The 22,393-nt window shown below is 38.0% G+C and overlaps 1 protein-coding gene across 2 annotated transcripts in view; it reads right to left on the minus strand.

Annotated features, from left to right (window-relative positions):
• Positions 1–4,004: 4,004 nt before the first annotated feature.
• The window catches only part of SUB1 (SUB1 regulator of transcription), a 26,630-nt gene continuing 8,241 nt past the window's right edge, over positions 4,005–22,393 (minus strand). For both annotated transcript variants that reach the window (XM_034657045.1, XM_034657046.1), the window contains exons 2-5: positions 20,124–20,196; positions 18,101–18,223; positions 8,774–8,882; positions 4,005–7,078 (exon numbers count right to left, since the gene is read on the minus strand). In XM_034657045.1, coding sequence (XP_034512936.1) covers positions 6,999–7,078; positions 8,774–8,882; positions 18,101–18,223; positions 20,124–20,195 — 384 coding nt within the window. In that variant the 5' untranslated portion in view covers position 20,196 and the 3' untranslated portion in view covers positions 4,005–6,998. The remainder of the gene's footprint in view (positions 7,079–8,773; positions 8,883–18,100; positions 18,224–20,123; positions 20,197–22,393) is intronic.

The following is a 22,393-nucleotide window of genomic DNA, read 5'->3' on the forward strand; positions in this document are numbered from 1 at the left end:
GTTAACACATTAGACCCAAAGGGACAAGGTAAGGGGGTGACTACCGGAAATCAGGAGAGAAGTGGGTAAAGGTCCCTTGAGAGGTCACCTTTAGTTGAGGAACACAGCCAGCCCAAAGGGAGCTGGGAGGGAGGGAGGGAGGAACCCAGAGGAACAGATTCTGACCTCTGTTCCCCCTCTCTCCAATTTCCTAGTGAGGCTCTGCACTGACCAGACCCAGCCAGAAGCTAGAGAGCAGGGGAGCCTGTGGCTGCGTCCATCCAGGCCAGCCTGCAGGGCCGGAGTGTGAAGCGGGTTTAGAGGCGAGGCAGAAGACAGCCCACAGACAGTGTTGAGAGCCTCCAGGTCCAATTTCATTAGACCCATTAAAAAATGGGGAGGAGGGAAGAGAGAGAAAGTCCAAATCTCATATAATCCTCTTCTTTTCCCCAGTATTATCATTACTGGTTAAGTTTCTCCTACACTATCACAAGGCCCATGGTGTCTGGAAGTTAGTAGTGACCAGGCCAAAAGGAAATCCTAGTCCCTATACACAAGAATAATTCAACCTGGGGCACCTGACTGCCTGTTGGTGGAGCATGAATTCCTGATCTCCAGGTTCCGAGTTCGAGCCCTATGATGGGTGCAGAGATTCTTTTAGAATAAAATCCTTAAAAAAAAAAAAAATAATTCAATCTGCCTGTATTTAGTAGGAGTTCTGGCCAGTGATAAAACCCAACTGGTACAAACCAACACAGACTTTTTGGGAGTTCAGGCTTGACTAAAGGGTTCAGCAAAGTCAACCTAACCCTAGAGCGCTACCATGTGCTGGGGGGCAAGGTTCAACCATTGCCCTTCCTGCTGCTGCTGGGAATGTGGTTTGAAGAAAATGAGTAAGATTCACTGGGTCAGACACCAAACCAAGCTTATGCCCCCAGTGAAAATCAGGTGACGGTTACTGCGGTAGGGCCCATTGCAAAATCAATGAACCAAGAGAGAATTCTGCCACTGGCCAAGACAAATACCATAGGAACACAGTGAGGTAAAGTCTCAGGTTTTGGAGTTGGCCAGATGTGGATTCAAATTCTGTTTCTGCCACTTTCAGTGTTGCTTTGACCAAGTCAACTGTTCTCTGGAAACCTCAACTTCCACTTGTAAAGTACGGAATAAGAGTACCTTCTTGTGAAATGATGAATATTAAATGGGAAAATAAATAAAATACCCACCACTGACCACACTTCTCCCCCTGGCACTCAACGAATGGGAGCTGTTACTACTCCACTGGGCAGTTTACAGGGATAGTGTACATGAACTTGGGAGTTAAACTTAGTGTTTCTGCCTTTCCTAAGATAAAAAATTTCTAAATAGGAATCTAACCCAAATTCTTTTCAATACTTACAGGAAAGAATTCTAAGTACTCTAGCTTTTCTCCCCCTGGAGATTGCTAGAGTTGAAAAGGTTACAGACCCAGACTTCAATGCATTTTTAAATTTCTTTCCAAGTTCTCACACCCGTTGACCTTCTGGAGGCAGTTTTCTAATGGAAGTGGCTTGTGACAACATTGCTCTGAATATCGCTTTACTGCAAGTTAATAGCTTCCTTTCTATTTAAAAATTTAAGAACCACTGTTACAGGATTCTAATGCGTTGGAAGTGTTCTCAATAGTTTCTGAGAGCTTCCTCTGCCTACCGGTTAATGGCTATACCAAGCAAGAAGCATTTCTCCATATTGGGGGTGGGGATCCTAGATCAAAAACAGATTTGAGGGCTTGGATGCCAAAAAACCTTTGTTTCTGAATTAAGAATTTTAAGGAAAACCATAAAGCTTCTGAAATTGCTTCCCAATTAATATAAAGGGTTGGTCTTCAAACCCGGCCACAAGGAGATACTCTTGACCCTGGAGTGAGGCTGAAATCCTCAAATTCCTCAAACTCTTCAGATTTCTACTATATACCTTCTCGCCACCCTTTCATCCATTTGTATCACTCAAGCATGAATACATGAAAACGTTCTTTCTCCTCTTCCTCTTCCAAGGCCAAGAGTGAATAGAGGAAACAGACCTCATGGCTCAAAAACAATGAACAAGAGAGGTTCATGACCGACTCATGCCCCGAGCATGAGTGCACAGTGGCCCACATGCACTGCTGGACAAGTGCACTCTCTGAACTCGGAGCAGCTGAGCCGGAGGAGCAAAGTGGGAGCCAAATGGTCAGAGTCACATTAAAATGGAGTAGAGTAGGTCTAAATGTTTTCTTTAAAATTACTGAAAGTACTCACAATTCAGGTGGCACTTAGAAATCACCAGAAAACCAAAGTGGGAGGTGACTGAAACTGTAAATGACACACGAAGGTCAATTTAGCCAAGCACTGAACACAACCATACACAGATGTGGCACTGTTTAGATACCTACACAGCCTTCCCTCGTCCCCCATCCTCCCACAGCACCCCTCACTGCTCTTCATCCTTCACAGCCAAGCTGCCGAGTCTCCACTCCTCGTTCAGCCACCCTCTGCCTTCCCCACCCTTGTCACCACCACCAGCCAGATCTAAAGAAAGGGCAAGATTGCACAAGTCAAGGACAACCTGAAGCAGCGCATCAGAACGAAGACTAAAAACACACAACTCTCAAATGGCCTGGAAGCTTCTGCCATAAAGACATTACTGGAACAATCAGCAGAATCTGAATGGAACCCCTGGGTGAAGGGATAAATGGTCCCATGGACAGAACACATATACGTAGGCACCATTCTTGCAACAACTACATATTTGGGGGTGGGGGAGTCAGAGTAGCAGCTGTTAGAAGACTCTGTCTTACTGAGAAGAGGGCCAAACTGGAACTTCACATCGCTTTCCAAGACACATGAGCCACGACACGCACATTTTAGTGACGGTCTGGCATGGCTGGTGGGAGAAGCACTTTGCACACAGTGCTTGTTACCCTGGGACATAGGCTCCAACTGCTGAGGTTCCGAACAAGGGTTTTTCCTGGTAGAGCTGGAGTAAGAAAGTGCCCTAAAATCATTTCCAAGCTAAAATAAGTCACCCAAGAAGAAAGATGAACTATTTAAACTCAACCAAGAGCACAAGAGTCAAAAGAGAGGAGTATTTCCCTTTCCTCAGAAACACACCATTGTTAATCTAGGACTGAAATGGCTGTAAAAGCAGGTCCAGGATGGTCTAAACTCTGTGAAAGACTTAGGTAAAGTGAGTTGGGGATAAAGTCCTGTGTAGCAAGATTTTATACTAAGATGGACTAAATCTTGGATGAACTGTTACACGGTAAATAATTCCATATAATTTTTTAATGTTTAATGCTTTAAAAAAAACCCATTTTTTAATCCCATAACTCCTCTGAGCCATACTACAAAACTATCAAGTCAGTGACTGTGTAAATTCCAAGTACTATATTCTTCTTCTTGACTATATTGAGTCAGTGTGCTCCACAAACTTACAGTAGATTAGGTGGAGCAAGAAGTGTCACAGCTAGTCTTCCATGGACCTTTCTAACCCTGTATAAGTTTCCCTGAACAGAAATCTGAACAATGAGATCTCAAAATATAACAAAGCAAAAGTTAAGGCAAGAAAGACAAAATAAGGCACTTTCTAAATGAAAATGTAAGTTTAAAATACTCAGCAGAGTCCAACATTCAATACGGTTAAGTTTATACCAAGGAATAATCAGACTGCAAAACATTAATAGGTTTAAAAAAAGAGAGAGAGAAAGAGAGAGAGAGAGAGAGAAGAGATTCTGTACTTATTATTTGCATTTTTCCATCTGGATCAGGAAGATGGGAAAAACAGGTCCACACCACACCCAACTTGCCTGCCCCACCCTGTCCCATCCAGTCCAGTCCCACCTAGTCCAATCCGGTCTGGTTCTAGAGGTCCTCAGAAGATTTAACATGCTAAGGTGAATTCACATTCCAAGAGCATTCACACAGGAAGGCATTCTGTTAACAAAACCCACTGAACAGATAACTAAGCCATTCATTTTTAGGTCTGTGAAACTGGGATGACACATAGGGCACATTTCTTATTTTTATTTCAACATTTAAAATATTCACAGATGGAGTATTATATTCATTGACATCTCCATGGAAGATGTACCAAACAAAGCATACAGGTTTTTCCACAATTACAGAATTACATATTTGTGACTATGTGAATGTTTACCCTTAGACTTTATCTGGAAAATATCATTTTAAAAACAAAACAAACTTTTAAGTTTTTCACTGGATTAATTTCCATAAAAAGTAAATAGAAAAGAATTTCAGGAGACACCTAAATATTAGCCAGCGCTTTTTAAAAATTTCAAACTTTTATAGTGCTCTGACATCCCTGTCAGGAACACTTAAATAACACTCAATTCTTTCTCTTTTCTCCTCAATAGCCAAGCCAGGATGTACATACTTTTTTTTTCCTAAGTCTTTTTTCCTATATAGAAATAGGTCCATCATCACAGCAACTTGACTAGCTAATGAGGTAGGAGTATTCTTCAAAAGCATTTATAAAGTAAAAGCAAAAGAGAATAATCAAATTATAAAGATGCTGGGGTTTTTTTGTTTTTTGTTTTAGTGGTTGCTCTTTAAGTAAAATGCCAAGGGCACTAGAAATTGGTCAAATGTTACCCATACTTGAAAAGACAATGAGGAAAACCCCATTGGAAAAACCCTGCTACGAGTATTCTCAGGGCTGGCATTAATTAAATTCGATCTGGCTTTACCAAGTAAGAAAGTGCTGCCTCAAAATGCCAAGCTTTCTTCCTGGAAGAAATCTTACCAGGAAGGTAATTTTAAACAGAAAACCTCAGTCCCCTATCCTCTCTTCTCAGTACAATTAACTGGACTCTTCTTTTAAACCCAGTTCTCATCACTTCCTTTACCCCCCCAAAAAATACACGTAATTTCTGTATATTGTATACCCAATAACAGTTTAAATGAATTCAGCAGTCAACTTAACAAATTCTGCCAGGGAAACATTCCTTATCTTAAGTTTTAATGACAGAATGCTATACAGCTAGAAAATGCCTAGGTAATAGATTTCAGCACCATCTCTGTATTAGCAGATTGTTTCAAAATGCACATGCACACTGAATTCATATATACCTAGGAAACTTTCCCATTATTCCCTCTTCAACTACCCTGAAATCAAAGTTCTGTGTTCTAACTACCCTTTCTGTATATATAATGAAGAATACTTTACAACTCCACCCAATTAAGTTAATAGAACACGTATATGTTCCCAAATAAGCGGAAGTTATCAATCAAATATGAGTTGTCTAAAATTCCATTTTGAACACTTTGGGTACCTATAATCTAATGGAGGCTAAAATAGAAGATTTATTTCCCCAATTATGCACCTATTATTAGGGTTACTGCTAAAAACATTAGAAAAATCATCTAAAAAATGTAAAAACATACTTAAAACAGAATAGCTGCCAGGAGAAAATTTAGTTAACTGTATGTGTCCTGGCAGCTAGTTTTGAAATCAAGTCCTTGACAATTTTACTATAAAATGTTTTAGACGCAGTAATCAAACTTGGTATAATAGTGCAACTCTCCAACATGGCAGTAAACCATTTAAGATTAGCTACCAAAAATAATTTGCTAACAAGAATTTTTTTTACATGTCTTTAAATCTTTCTTTTTACTATCCCATCTAGAATTGTGTCCTATCAATGTGATCAAAATATCCTATATGTTTCATTTAGTTTGAAGAGAATTCCTTCCTCTTCATTGCCACCTTCTTTCATTTCAGTTATAGTTCACTTAAATTCTCTTCCTAAGGCACACCATGCCCTATTTATTGCTGCAAAGCCCCTGAAATCGTGCCTCAATCTGGGTCTGCTTCATCACTATGCTTTAATGAAAATCACTTCAGAGTGCCTGCTAAAACTCAGGAACATTAAGTCTAGAATACTATCGTCCAGTAGATTAACTGCAAAAAAAATAAAAAACAAAAACAAAAAAACCAAGTCTACTAAGAAAAGGCCAAAAAACAGAAACATATGTTCTATATACTCTTTCCTCCAAAAACTAACCACATTACCTACTATGACAGTAAAGCTCAGTGATCTCTCTGGCTACATATAATCCATACTCACTGTTATAAAATAAAATGTTAGGCCAGTAAGCTTTCACAATTTTTATTAAATCCTAATCTAATATAACAGTATCTGATTTTTTGTAGACATCATCCCATGGTGAACATATTTAATAAGTGAAAGCAAATCAGACATCAAAGTCATTATTCTCTGCAGACTAAGCAATAAACTACACAGAGCACTACAGGTAACGACATACACTTACTTGCTCAGAATTTTCATACAAGCCATGTTTTTTTATCAAACTATATCTCCTAATATTTAATACAGTAGAATTAGTGATTGTAGCTCTCATATAATATTTTAATTACAAGTACCTTATTGAGATAACTAACATTTTGACAGTTTCACTGACTTTCCAAATTAGTAAATATATTCAAGAAAGAGAGCAAAAAGTGAAATGAAAACTGAACATGAAGTTATTAAAGGAAAACGAAGCAAAGATTAAGGGGAAGGTGAAATATCACTGGGGTAGAAAAATCCAACAAGTCTAGACATTGGACTGGAAGAAAACAGATCAACTATGGACTTCACAAGTCAGAGTTTATAAATTCAATGCAATACAAATTCTTTTGAATGTAAAAGCCAAGGTGAAACTAACAGGTCTATGAACTGTTACTTTTGGCCTTAAACAGTACTAACTCTTTTGATCAAAAAAGGCCACAACAGTTAAGATTGTATTACTTGATTTTATTATACACTAGGTGGCGGGCACAAAGCAATCCTCCTTAATAAAGTTGACAGTTTCACTCAGAACACTTTTAATAATGCACATAAAAAAAAAGTATTCATCTTACAAATTGTACTGCAATCCAAATATACAATAGCTTGGAAAACAACATTTAGAAAACAAAAGCCAATGTAAAAAGACAGATTAAAACAACTAGAACAGTACAGGTTTCATATGGCTCTGATTTTACAGTTTTCTTACTGCATCATCAATGTCCGAAATCTGTTCCTTCAGCTGGCTCCATTGCTCGGGATTTAAAGAAATACCTAAAACAAAGTTTTAAAAATTAAAAGTTGGAAATCGATGTAAACTTTGACGATTTTCACACTTCCAACTAAATAGCTGTTTTACTGCCACTCTGAATGGCATAATGGTACCATACTGAGAGTCTAATCTCTTCACTTGTTGTTACAGATTCATCACAATTACCTGAGCAGACCAGTCTTACGCCCAGTTTTACTTCCAACAGTGTATCCTGCACAATACTTATTATAGCCTGTGAGAACAAATGATGATGTGAAGATATGGCTCACAAACCATGCAAACTAGCAGGCTAAGTGACCAGGTCCAGATTTCATATGTGACACTCCCAATTTCTAGTTGGTTCCAACATTTGCTCAAATTTCTACAGGAACTCAAGGTGAACAACTGTGCTGAGTTCTTCCAGAAGCATTCATTTCACTTTGGAAAAATTCCTGAGACACAACCCATACAGGGCTTCTCAGAATGTACACAGTGGTTAAAAACACATTCTGGAGTCCTGCTGTCAGGGTTCAAATCCCAGCCTTCCTATATCACTAACTGTTTGACCTTAAAAAAAAAAATCTCTAAGCCTCAGTCTTCTTACCAGTAAAATGGTATTTACACCTCAAAGTGATGTTGTGAATCAATAAATTAGCTATTCTGATAAAATGCTTAGTGTATCACCTGACACATAAGTAAACACTTAAAATGTTAGCTAATAACATGTCTTCTATTTAAGAAGTAAAAATGTGAAGAGAAAGTACTTTTGCACTTGAAGCTTCTAATGTTCGAATACTTGACCCGTATAAATAGAAAAATAAACTAGAATTGGAAGAATTGGTGTATTTCTCAGAAAACTGCTGGGAGGTCATGAAATTGAGAGAAAGGCAGAAGAATATATTGGGTCAACACCTTTGAAGGGCTTTAAAGCTGATGAAATTGTTTTAATAAACATCTGCAGGAACAAGAGAAGAAATCTGGCATTGGCCACAATGAAACAACTCGAATGAGCAGTCCAGAAGTGGCCTTGAACAAGAAAATGTTAAAGATACGAAAACAGAGAGGTTAAGTTTGATAAACCTAAGAACTGCATAAAGCAAACAAGTGGTACCTTCAAGATGACAAACAGGCAGAGTAGAAGATAAAGAGGCATATTTTTATCTATGGATCAACCTAAAAAAGCTAACTACCCAAATACATGAATTTATGTTAGTGCATAAATGTTCTCTAGCTATATGATGAATAAATAAAGCATGCTTCTATGATGCTGATGTGTTTAGGACTGGGTGAAGCACAAATGGAAGAAGGACAAAGATCCGCTAAAAGGACACCCCCCCCCCGCCAAAAGGACATCCTTCCAAAAGGAAACACCATAAACCAGAATTTTTCATTCCTAATTTTACGACTTCCCAGATAGTGCCTGCTCTAGTTAAGAATTCACGTCAATTTTATTTTCTAAAGTTACATCCAAGCAAATTAGCAGCCAAATGAAGAGGTATTAGGGGTGTTATTTTTTCTGGGTTTTAGTCAAACAGGTATTTAAGAAATGTCATTAAAATAAGTTAAATATTATGTCTAAAAGACTACAGAAAACAAAGAATCAACTGAATGAGGATGTTCCAAATACACTGCCAACATTATTTCAATTTTAAATATGGTAGGTTACTTTTTAGTTTAGTCCTAATTATTAGGACTAAATTCAGGAAATGAAATCTCACCTTTTCTTCCAGGTTTCATTTCACCTTCTGGATCCATCCAGTATTCTCTAATATCAATTAGGACTTTCCCTTTAAAGTCCCGAACACTGACATACCTCATTTTCCCAATCTGCAAAAGAAACAAAAACATAGAAAGGTATTCATTTCAACAGTGGTGTCCATATTTATATTCACAACTTGCTGCACACTCCCTCTAGTTTTAATCAGGAAAGTAACTACTATTCTCAACATCAAAACTACAACCAAAGGAAATGTCACTGTTAAGAAGAAATCTTTCTTAAAAATATGGAATTAAAAGAAAATACATCTCATACTTCCAATCATTTTCACATTAAAGGAATCATTAGTAAAACAGAGCAACACTATGAAAAACAGTATGGAGGTTCCTCAAAAAATTAAAAGTAGAATATATGATCCAGCAGCCCCACTTCCGGGTATGAACCTAAAAGAAATGAAGGCAAGGTCTTGAGAAGGTATTTATTTGTACACCCACGTTCACAGCAGCATAACTCACAACAGCCCAAAGATGGAAACGGCCCCTATGTCCATCGTGAGATGAATGGGTAAACAAAATGTGATATATAAACAGACCATGGCGTATTATTCAGCCTTTAAAAAGGAAATCCCATCACATGCTACAACATGGATGAACCTTACTGAAAATGTGGTAAGTGAAATAAACCACATACAAAAAGATGCATACTGGGGCGCCTGGGTGGCTCAGTCGGTTAAGCATCCAACTCTTGATTTCAGCTCAGGTCATGAGGGTCTGAGATCAAGCCCCACAAGGGGCTCTGTGCTAGGTGGGGAGTCTGCTTGAGTGTCTCCCTCTGCCCCTCCCCCGCACACTCAAGCTCTCTAAAATAAACAGATCTTAAAAAAAAAAAAAAAAGATGCATACTGAATGATTCCAGTATGATTCCACTTATACAAGTGCCTACACTAGTCAGATTCAGAGAGACCAAAAGTAGAATGGTAGTTATTAGAGGCCCAGGGGAAGAGGGAAAGGGGAATTGTTTAAGTTTTGCCAAAAGAAAGAGTTCTGGAGATCTGTTTCACAATAATATAAAAATACTTAACAGTACTGCATGCGTAAAAATGGTTAAGACAGTAAATTTTATGTTGTTTTTTTTACCACAAAAATCATCAGAAAGCAAACTTTTGCAGTACAAACTACAACCAGTAGGAATCCACAGACCCCCATTAGCTATATATCATTCTAAAAATCCAGGAATCCAGTCAATAGAACGTGAGAAAGCTTTTTCTTTTAGACATTCATTTCAAACAACATCTTTAACACACTTCACCACAGTCTCAAATTAAGAACCTAAAACTACCCACATACCCCATGCTTTATGGAGAAAATGAAGTCCACTGGGTACGGGTAAGTGCCTTCAAATCTCTCCTCTGTACTCACAACAGCATCAATTCTTAACTTTTTACTTTTTCTATCCCATTTCTTACTTTCGCATTCTTTCCCTTTCCACTGACTTATCTACCATTTCCTAACATGCTCATTCCCCATTTCTATAAAGCATTTTCCCTGATCTGGAGCATTTTATAACTTTTACCATGTTTCCTTCTATTGCTAAATTTTGAAAGGAGAAAAATACTGTTCCTACTAATTGAATTCCCACCACCTAAAGTCACCAGTGATTTTATGGTCAGTTTTAATGGCTTATTTTTTAATCAGTCTTCTTTGTACCCCCTAGTGCCTATCATACCAGGTTCCAAGAAAACTGTTTTAATGGATAAATCAAATAAGACCAAAATAATTATCACAGTGAAACCATTAACTGTGATTTATAATACTGATTTAATAACTCTAAGAAATGTGTAAGTATCTTAAGCAGCTAACCACAGAACTGAATGTTGTTTCATTTTGGTTTTTACGGTGAACCCACTAAGCTAATAAGCCCTCTGCATGAGCTAGCTGAATATATAACATTAAAATGTACTGAAAACCTACTAAAATGGTACTGATTAGGTTAAGTCAAGTACAAGTTCGGTGTGGGCTTGAGCATGTATAAGGGACCTTAGGTATTAGGATCTAACCTTGAAAAAGCAAAAGAGAAAAAAATGACAAGGACATAGAAGGGACTAGGCAGAAAGATACAACACTGCTGAGACTCGAGGACAGGTTGAAATAGATGGAGCTATACTGAAGAGGACTTGAAAAACGAGGAAGAGAATTCTGGAGCTTTTATAGGTTCTTGGACTAAGGACCAAAACAAAACACAGAAGCAGAAAAACTACTACTACTACTCTCTTCTGCAAAGCTTGTATTCCTGAGAATCGAAAATCTGAATACAGGGTTAAAACTTTAAAATCACACTACAGGGGAGCCTGGGTGGCTCAGCCAGTTAAGCGTCTGCCTTCGGCTCGTGGCATGCTCAGCAGGGAGCTTGCTTCTCCCTCTGCCTGCTGCTCCTCCCCCGCTTGTGCTCTCTTGCACTCTCTGACAAATAATAAAATCTTTTAAAAAAATTTAAAAAAATAAAATTGCACTTGCAAAAGAATTAAAAATCAAGACTGAAAGCAAATCTTTTTATTAAAAAGAGAGACAAGCACATTTTAAGTATATTAATGGCATTTTACCAGTCTTAAATTAGTACTAACTACTATTCAATTATTATAAAGAACATGGAACAACACAATAAACACAAAACAAATGGTTTGCTAGGAAATTTAATTTCTACTCTTGCTCCATAGAAACTTTTCAGATGCTCCTTTATCCATGATTTCAATGAGGCGTGCTATAAATATTTTTGTTTGCTATAGATTAATAGAAAAGGCATTTTCTTCCTCCCAAACATGGCTTGAACATCCACATATCCAAAACCTTGTCAATTTACAGTTTGAAGTCCCTCATCACTTTTCAAATAACTTGTGTTTGATATATAGTAAAATAAGAAATTATTCAAAGTAAGGAAAAGGTATAGACCAGTAAAATGATACTCTAAAATTTGCTAACAACGTTTTGGAGAACACCTGCAACAAAGAGCTGTGCGGCTGGAAGGAAGGGAAAATGTGGGAACACCCACTAACACTGTTCTACCAAAATGAGTCTCTTATTATAATCTAAAACTTACTGTGCATTTTGTAGCTAATCCCTAGTATATCTGTGCTCATTTTAACCTAAAAGGTTTTAATGAAAAATCTCCAAAGAGATTTGTTTAGAAAAATGCACCACGTTTATCCCTGTAATTTTTCATTCTTTGATACCAAAGTAGCAAAACCATAGCAGGAAGTACATTCACTCCAGAGTTTAAGCAACAGTGGACGGCATCAGAAAAAGGAGAAAGTTAGAAGGATGCTTTGCCCTTAAGATCAGGAACAAGGCATGGATGTCTACTCTCATCACTTGTTTTCAATATTATACTGGAAATACTAGCAACAAAGCAAGAAAAAGAATTAAAAGGATGATGTAAAACAGACAAAATCAACAACACCACACAAAGTTCTAAAAAGTCTCTAAAAAGTACATATGTAACCTATTATAAATAAATATACAATACACATATATATTATGTAATATTATAACATTTTTCTAGCAATGAACTGGAAAATGAAATTAAGAGAGAAAAGATTTACGACAGAACCAAACAACATAAAATACCAGGGGTGCCTGGGTGGCTCAGACAGTTAAGCTTCTGACTCTTGGTTTCAGCTCAGGTCGTGATCTCAGGATCATGGGATGGAGCTCCACCCTCAGCAGGGAGTCTGCTTCTCTCCCTCTCCCCCTCCCCCCTCTCTCGCATGCACGCTCTCTCAAATCTTTAAAAAATATATATATATATAATACTTAAAAATAAATTTAACGAAAGATGTTCAAGACCTCTACAATGAAATTCACAAGACAAATACAAGAAGATCTAAATAAATGCAGAGAGACACCACCTTCATGAACTGGAAGACTGAGAACTGCCAAGCTGCCTGTTCTCCCCAAATTCATCTTCAGCCTTACCCAATCCCAATCAAAATCCCAGTAGGTTTTTTAGTAAAAATTGACAAGCCTGATTCTATAATGTGTATGGAAATACAAAAACATAGAAGAGCAAAATCATTCTGAAGATGAAGAATAACGTTAAAGGACTTTCACTGATTTCAAGACTAACTATAAAAGTGCAGTAATTGTGACTGTGATCCTGAAGTGAAAAGTATTCAATGGGATAAAACAGAGATCAGAAATAGACATGTATTTTACATATCCATGGATTTTTATTATAAAGATCCAACATGAGTCAATGGAAAAAATCTTTTCAATAAATGGTACATCACAACTAGATATCTCTATGAGAGGAGAAATTAGTTCAACTTCTATCTCACACCACACACAGAAACTAAACTAATTCTACATGGATCACACACCTAAACATGAAAGTTAGAACTATAAAAATTCTAGGGGAAAAAACGGTGGCAAAATTTGTGTGGCCTTGGGGTAGACAGAGAAATATCATTAAAAAGCATTAACCAAAAAAGAAAAAAATTGATAAAAATGGACTTAATCAAAATTAAAACTTTCTAAAAATGCTTACGAAAATTAAGAGGCTCTTAAGCCTGTGTGGCTCGGTTGGTTGAGCATGTGCCTTCAGCTCAGGTCATGAGCCCGGGGTCCTGGGATTGAGTGCCACATCGGGCTCCTTGCTCAGCGAGGAAGCTGCTTCTCCCTATGCCTGCTGCTCCCCCTGCTTGTACGCGCACTCGCTCGCTCTCTCCCTCTCTCTGACAAATGAGGAAATAAGATTTTCTTTAAAAAAAAATTAACAGGCAAACCACAGACCTAAAGAAAATATCCACTATACACTATGACACTATACTAGCTGTCAAAGAGCTTGTACCTAAAATACGTAAAGAACTCCTTCAACTCAATAAATCAAATGACCCATTTTTTTAATGGGCAAAAAGGACTTGAACAAAGTGCAAAGTAAACTACAATGAGCTCCTACTACACATCCATTAACTTATGTAAATAGCATTACATACTGACAAACACCCAGTGAGGATATGAAGCTACTGGAATCTTACACATTGCTGGTGGGTGCGTAAAATGGTACAGTTACTACAGAAAACTGTGACAGTTTCTTATAAAGCTAAACATACACTTAGCCTATGACCCAGCAAACACATATGAATCTGATCCAAAAAGGAAAAAAAAATTCACAAACTTTCACAAGAATGTTCCCATCAGCTTTATTCCTAGCACCCAAGACTGGAAAGAAACAACCCAAATGTCTAGCTGAAGTGAATGGATAAGCAAACTGCTGTATAACCCCACAGTGGAATACCACTCAGCAATAACGAGGAACAAACTATCGATAACAGTAAGAACTGACGCCAAGATGTTACGCTGAGCAAAAGTGGCCAGACACAAAACAATACAAACTGTACAATTACATTTATATGAGGTTCTAGAACAGGTTCTATATAGTGGTAGAAATCAGATCAGTAGTCACCTCAGGCAGGGGGAGTAATTGCAAAGGGAGGCCAAGAGGGAACTTTCTGGGGTAATGGAAATGGCCTCACTACAAGAGTGTAAACATTTATCAGAGCTGACCAAATTTTATGCTTAATGTGTGCATTTTGTTATATATATATAAATTATCCGTCAATAACGTTTATTAAAAAAGAAAGGAACTTGCCCAACAGTCATCTCTCCCTCGAGGAAAAATGAATAAAAGCTGATAAACTCTTACCCACCCACTCCCAAAAAAACAAACAAGAGGAGATAATAATATATGGATAGAATGATTAAAATAGAAAGAATAAATATCTCTACAATCACGTTATAAGAGGAAATAATAAAATCGGATGACAAAATGCATGTAATTTTACATTCATATAATGTGGAATTAAACAAGGGGGGAAAAGCATATGGAATGTTGATCTTAAATTTTTCTGATTTCTCTCTCCTTTGGAGAGCTGATGAAGGTCACAAATAATTCCTTCATATACCAAAAAAAATTCAAATAAAAAAATAATAATTTCAGCTCCACACCAGATTAAGAAGAATTGTCTCTGTAATGACAGAATTTTAAAGGATCAGATTTTTCCTTAAATTATTAAATCAACTAAGGTAGTACTGATCCTTGTGACTAACTTTGAAGAAAAATACAGATCGAAGTTCCCTGCCTCAACCAGCCTGACCTTTAGGACGCAAGTACTAAGAATTTACAAAATAGGTCCCCCGGCTGTCTTTAATATAAGTCCTATCCTCAGCGAGGTTATGTCTCTACCCAACCAAGTTCTTAAACTCAGAGCTGAAGGAACCAGACACAAGGAAAGCATCTAGTGGTATTTCCGCTCTAGCCAGCGTTCTGCCCAAATCATTCTGGAGTTTGAAAAATCAGTGCAGTGGCTTTCCCTGGGTACAAAGAGCTGCTTATGTTTATGCACAGTGCTTTACCAGAGTAAGATTATTTCTTCTAATTCGTAAGTGACGGATATGGAAGTAAAAAAAAAAAATTCCTGTCTTAAGGCTACTAATACTCAAATAGTTCTAATTTCGATTTTAGATCTATTTATTTTTGACAAAGTATACCTGATAACTTGGGTCCTGACAGAGCCTAGCAATGTCTTAACAAGTTCCATCTGTGAGCTGTCTCCACAGCACCTTCTTGGTAAATAAAAAATATAGAAAACATACAGTTCTATCAAAAAAAAAAAAACACAACCCTTTACAAAACACGAGTCTGATTTCTCCTTCCAAAAATCTCATCCTTCACCCATCTAATAAAATTATCAAATCATTACTACAAATAAAAATGAAGCCCTCATTGTATATTACACAACCAATGTACTCTAACATGCTCTTAAACCAATTAAAATTCAGTATTACCAAGATATTTTTCTATGGCCAAAATACCACTACAAGGAAAAAGCTACAATGGAAACAAAATGAAAGATTATCTCTTAGAATGCCTATCACTAAGGTCTCTGAAAAATCACTTTGAAAATAAAAATATCTGGTTCCTCCTAGAGGTGCTTTCAAAAGGGTGGGGTCTCATAGCTTGATGAGGCTCAGAAATCTTTCCAAATGAGATTTTAAAAACTGAACCCACTTTTTTTGGTGAAATAACCATCCCCTAAAAATATATCTGGTTTTCTCCAAACTGTTCTAACAGAATAAAATTTCTAAATGTGGGTCCTGGTTTCTTCAATGGACAAGATAAAACCCATTAAAATGACACAGATACTCTTATTCCACAGGCAAAGGTAGGCATATGGTGAACAAGAACTGATCAGAGAAAAGCCCAAGATAGCCACCCAAATACTTGAAAGTTTTTTTTACCTCTATTGCAAACATTAAGTTAAAATATTCCAATGCAGCACTTCATTCTCTAGAAGGGAAAGTCTTTGAAAATAAGGGACAGATAGCCTCCTACAGATTTCACATTTCATTCTGACCCTTAAGAGAGCTTCCCACAGCACTTAGAACAGAACTCAGACTCCTAAAAATGGCCTTCCAACAGGAAGATGGTGCCAGATCTGGCCCCCAACTTCTTTACCAACTAGATCTCCTATCTAAACTCTCAATCAGGCTTCGTAGGCTCCAGCCACAAAATATCGGCACCAATCTCACTACTCTGAAAAGGATTTCCTCCCCGCTAACACTTCATGTGACTGGCTCCTCCTTTAGGTTTTAAGCTTCAAACGTCACTTCTTTAGAAAGAGAGTCCCAGAGCACCTCCTCTCTCATAATCTGTCCTTTTAATTCTCAGCCCGTACCATAACTTTAACTGTAAATATATATGTTTATCAGTGTATTTATCCCCATAAATTCATGAAACCAGAGACCACATCTACTTGGCTCATCACTGCACACCCAGAATTCAGCAAGACCTGATGAAATACAGTAGAATGCATTCAACTTTATTAACTCAAAGAAATGAGGGCCTTCTCATAATTCTTCCTTATATACAGTGACTTACGTTCTCTATCAAGTTAGTTGGCTCCCCTACCCTACAGCAGTCAGAGGACTAAAACCCATAACTAAATAATCCATCTGGTATTGTCTATATATATTTTTAATATTTTTTAACAAAAAATATATACGTTTAAGGTGTACCACTTGACAACTTGATATAGTCATAGCGAGATGATTACTAGTCAAGATAATCAACATATCAGTTCAGTTACCATTCCTCGTGTCATCAGTGTACCTGAAATCTACTCTCTCAGCATATTCTGTGTTTGATACGGTATTAAGTATAGCCACCATGTGTCTATTTTCTTTATCCACACACATAACTAGGCTAAAGTGAGGAAAAATATCCATCTTCTATTTTCTCAATCTTTCTTTTTTTTTTTTAAGATTTATTTGAGAGCGCGCACACATGTGGACACAAAAGCAGGGGAGTGGCAGAGGAAGACGGAGAAGCAGACTCCCCCCTGGAAGCCCAACTGGCTCGATCCTAGGACCCAGGGATCATGACCTGAACTGAAGGCAGGTGCTTAACCGAATGAGCCACCCAGGCGCCCCTACTTTCCCATTCTAACCTTATCCTGGCACTGTCTTTCAAATCCATCAGAAAGTTAAAAATTTTTATCAATTTTATACGTAACTATGCATTTTAGATATACGTACATGTGTATACATATATATGCACTAGCCTTTTCCAGTCAAATGTCTGCAGCCTCATTGTAACATTTTGGCTTCAACTAATAATTATGCTCCCTTCTTGAAACTCTTCCTTTGCTTTACCTCGATATCCAATCTTATTCCCCACTATATACAGAGGGCCAATTTCAGTAAATCTACCCACCTCGCCTGCTCTTTTTTAAAGATTTATTTAGAGAGAAAGCAAGCTAGCATGGGGGCAGGGGGTGCAGAGAGAGGGAGGGAGAGAATCTTAAGCAGAAGCCCTGCTGAGGGTGGAGCCCGACACAGGCTCAATCCCAAAACCCTGAGCAAAAATCAAGAGTCCCACACTTAAGCAACAGAGCCACCGAGGCGCCCCTCACCTCTCTTATTCTTCTCAAGCCCAAATTATTAAGCAGGCCATATTGCTGCTGCTTCTCCAATAATACCCACCCATATTTACAGCCCAATGCTAGACCTATCTCCTCCAAACTGCTTCCTAAATGTGCAGTTCTCAATTTCTTTTGGGTATCTGTAACTTTTAAATTGTTTTACACTTAGCCAAACTACAGGTTTCTAGACTTTAACAATAATCTAACATCTTATAAATGACTTTCATTTCTACGAACTTGCTCTTATATTTCAATGAATTTCTTTAGTCGATATTATGCAGTATTAGATTAAGGCACTTTTAACATTTGTCAGATCAAGCCAGATACTACTTCCTCTGGATGTAAGGAAATTACCTGGAACATGTTATCATCCCTGCTGCTGCTGCTCTGCTTAGAGGATGACAGGGCTCTTGAAGTTTCACCAGTCTTTTGCTTCTTCACAGGTTTTTCTGGAGTAACTTGCTTTTTCCTCTTTAGCTTGAAAGAAAAACAAGCATAATGGTTAAAATTTGCACACATAAGAATAAAGCACATCTCAGGTTCAAACACTTTATTATTTTTTAAGACTGAAAGGCTCAAAGGACTACATTTATTAAGAAAAAAATCATATATATATATATACACACAGGGAAGTTTCACTTGACAAAGAACTATGGAGCTAACCCAAGATCTAACACAGTGTTTTCAAAATTTGTTCTTAGAAGCCCAAAAAACACTTCAGGCATCACAGTGGTAATAACCAAAGAAACAATTCTTTTCTAGACCGGGATCCCACAGACAATTTCTTTGGAAAGGGGGAAAAAAGAGATGGGGGGCCTGCTACTTTAATAAACTTTTGGAAACCCCAAGTCTACTAAAGCTAGTCAGCAACATATATTTTTACAAAGGATACATATGAATTAGGAAGAATACAACCAACTTATTCCAATCTAGGATATGTTGTTTATGTCCTGCCTATTCCAAAAGGGACTTAAATTGACTTTGAAAATTTTTGAGTATACAAAGCTAAGAAAGCTACTTTGTACTGGGCATTAGAAGTCAACAACTCAAGAACTTCACCACAAAAATCACTGAAGGTGGACAGCAACGTGTTAGATTAGCATCCAAAATCAAGAAAATGTTTTAAAGAAACATTATTGTAAAAACTTTTTACATAGCCTCATTCTTAAAATGACCTAACAGCCTATGAAAACCAGTAGAGTTCCCAACCTAAACAGCAGAGGGCAGTCATGTTCCTTAGTGGAAAGTATAAACTAATAATGTTAATGTCTTACTGAATTAGATGAAGTTAGGTAAAATAGAATGTACACATGTATATAAACTGAAAAAATGAATGCATTACTGTGTTTACAGGATTAATAGTACTATTAATAGCAAACAGCAAAAACAGCAAAAATCAAATCAGCTCAACAAAGCACAAAGTGATTATTCTTTATACAGGGGACTAGATACTCTCTATGGACTGGCACATAATAGTTCGGTAAAAATTTGTTAAATGAATACTCAAATGCCATACTGGGTGTGAATAAAAAAATTAAAGACAGATTTCCTTCTGGAGTATAGCTATGTATGCTCTCTGAGGCCTTATTTCAACCTTGAGGTTATATATTCTGTATTTCCCTTTGAAGGTCCATCTTCTCTAAGATTCTCCCATAAGCTCCTTTAATACTGCCAACTACACTCAGAGACATAATTATGTAAGCTCCTAGGAAATAAAAAAACAGTTCTGCATAGAAGGAAGCTCTGACTACAGTGTGAGCTGCTCAGTTAAGCGGAATACACCGCTCCCAGCACAGCTGTCATCTAATGTAGAAAAAGCCTGTTGTCAAAATGGGTAATTTCGTGTTAGCTTTGCTGGGTGTTGATTTAACTAAAAGGAGGGGACCAGAGTAAATAACATTCTAACTTAAAATGTACTGGCCTACGTTTTAAGTAATCCTAGTGGGCTGGATAAACATCAACGGCTGAGAAGGCGGTCAAACTGACAACTGCATTCAAAGAGTTCAGGTAATTTAACTCAACTGCAACACACAGTACCTAGAGATCACGCATATTTCTAAATAACGGCAAATAGCGGCTTTGGCCTCATTCTAATGCTATTCCCCCTTCTGCAGCTTTAGGTTTCCTGGAAGTCCTCAACAGGAGACTTGTTAAAAGTCTGAAGACTTGCTCAAGTTTGATTTAGAGGCTGGGAGTGTGTATGTACAAGTACCCTAGGCACTTTGGTCAAGGGGTCCAGGAGCCAGCTGCACTTTCAGAAACATCCACCCAGGCTCTCATTTTACTGTTCTCTGATATGCCTTGCTGTCCTTCAGAACTGGATGTAGCCAATACTGCTGAATTAAGTATCACAGAAATGACTTGCATTAATAGTCACCTTTTTGTCAACCTCACTGTCAGAATCGCTGCCAGAAGAGCTTGAAGAAACAAGTTCCTTTGATTTAGGCATTCTGAAAGAAAAATACATTATACACAACAATTTACAAATTGTTCTATTACCTTCGACTTCTCGTTCCCAAGCAAAAATTCGAGAAGTTCCATGGTTCCACCATTTTGTGGTACTGGAGTTGTTACGCTGAGCACAACGCTCTAAGTTATACTCTTAATTTATACTCTTCCAAGTTGAAAATAACACCCAGAACCCAGCAAGGAGAAAGAACTAATGTCACACACATCTCACACTCCTACACCTCTTTCTCAAAGCCATTAGGTCTTTTTATACTTCATTTTAGAGAAGTTTTATGTTTATGGGTAGAATAAATTGTAAGAAGACAACAATCTTTGTTAAAACCAGGAATAGTATTCTCAGTACTGCTTTGTATTTCTCACTGATGAGACCTAACAGAATTATTCATTGCAGGAACTGACCCCAACATTCACACAACTTGGGAACAGCTGCACTATACCGATGTAATCCGTTTGCCGGTATAAATCCTGTTTTTTCATATTTTGTATATGTTCTTAATTTTCTTTGGCTTTTGATCATGCCATCAAAATGACAAGCACTAATTCAGAGTTCACACAGTTAAACACAATTTTTTACAGTTCATTACATTTTACACTGATTTTCTACTCTGAAATATAACTAAATTTTGAAGAATTTGCTTATGGGAGGGGCAAAACCTTTTCTCAGATTCCACTATCACCCTACCTCCCCCAAACAGAGGTACATAACCCAATATCTTGCTTTTAGGTGGATCTTTACTGAGTGCCTGAGCACAGAAAGAGGGAGCCTTGTGCATCTACTTTTGCAGAGATATTTAAAAAAAAAAAAAAAAAAAAAGCTAAACCCCAAATTTCAAGGAATTCCAAAGCACTCTTTTCAAGGCACTTATAATACCAGGTGGTAAACCACTTATTATTAAAGTATCTTTAGCCCTCTCCATCTCCAAAAAGACTGAGTCCTATTAATTTTTTATGCCCTAAAGGGCCCAATATATACAACACACAGTCTGTAAATGTTGAATAAAGGAAAAAAGACTTCATTTCCTCCTCAAAAATTCCTAAGTAATCTAGCTCTCTAAGACTAAACTTGCCTGGGCACTAACACTAAATGTGTTCCACAATAGGAGGTCAAGGTAAAAGAAGTGGGCCATCCATCCCAATTCCAGCCACTAATTTCAAAAAAGCTCAAACATGCGCAATTTGCCATGTTGATTTTAACTGGTAATTTCTTGATGAGAGGGGGAGCAAATTCAGAGGGGACCAGCAACGTTCAGAACCACATTTTATGTACCATTCCTGTTACTGCTCCATTTTACAACCTAAACTCCAAAAGCAATTTAGGTTTTTTTAATGCTAGCAGCTAATAATGCCAATGAACATTTTTTAAAAGGTAATTAAATTGGACATAACCTATTTTTTCACTTTGAAACAGTCAAGCATAACTATACGGTCTATTAATAAAAGCTGCGGGGGGGAGGCTGCCTAAGATCATTTCAAAGAACGACCTCGTAATTAACCCAAATTAGAAGACCATTCAACAACAACAACAGAAAAGGTAATGGTAACTAAAGTCACTTTAGTTTTGACAAGATAGATTTTTACTTTTACTTAATGAATCTTTACTGTTCGAAGAAAGGAAGCAGGCCAGTAATTCAGGAAGGTGATACTAAAACGCTAGTGTAGAATATATACAAAACGCAACTGAAAAAATGAATTTCGGTCTTTGATGATGGCGTGGAGGGAGAATTAGAAAAGACGAGGTGAAAATAAACCGGGACTAAACGGCACAGGAATTCGGTACAACCCGAGGGTGATGAGCGCCAAGACGCGGAAAGGGGTCGCGCGGTGCCAAGAAGCTGCTGGAACCCCGGGGCGGGCAACCGACTGAAGGGGGGGTGGGGAGACAGGTTGGTCGGAGGGGGCGTGGGAGACGGCGAAGAGCGCAGGAGACCGTATGGGAAGAGGAGGGACTTGCACCAAGCGCCATTTTCTTCTCTCGAAGCGTTAGCTACCCCCAGCACACCGGCCGTCCTTCCCCCACCCCCCAGCCCTCCTCCGACGGGGTCCGCTCTCCCCCTCTCCCAGGGAGCCCTCCCCAACCCTGGATGCCGGGGTGAGAGCCCCAGCCAGGCCTTGGGGAGGAGCAGGCTCCGCACGCCTCCCCGCCGTAGCCCGGGCCGCAGCTGCATTGTACCGGGGGCG

Source organism: Ailuropoda melanoleuca, chromosome 3 (assembly GCF_002007445.2).
Source record: "Ailuropoda melanoleuca isolate Jingjing chromosome 3, ASM200744v2, whole genome shotgun sequence".
In the NCBI taxonomy this organism is placed as follows: domain Eukaryota; kingdom Metazoa; phylum Chordata; class Mammalia; order Carnivora; family Ursidae; genus Ailuropoda; species Ailuropoda melanoleuca.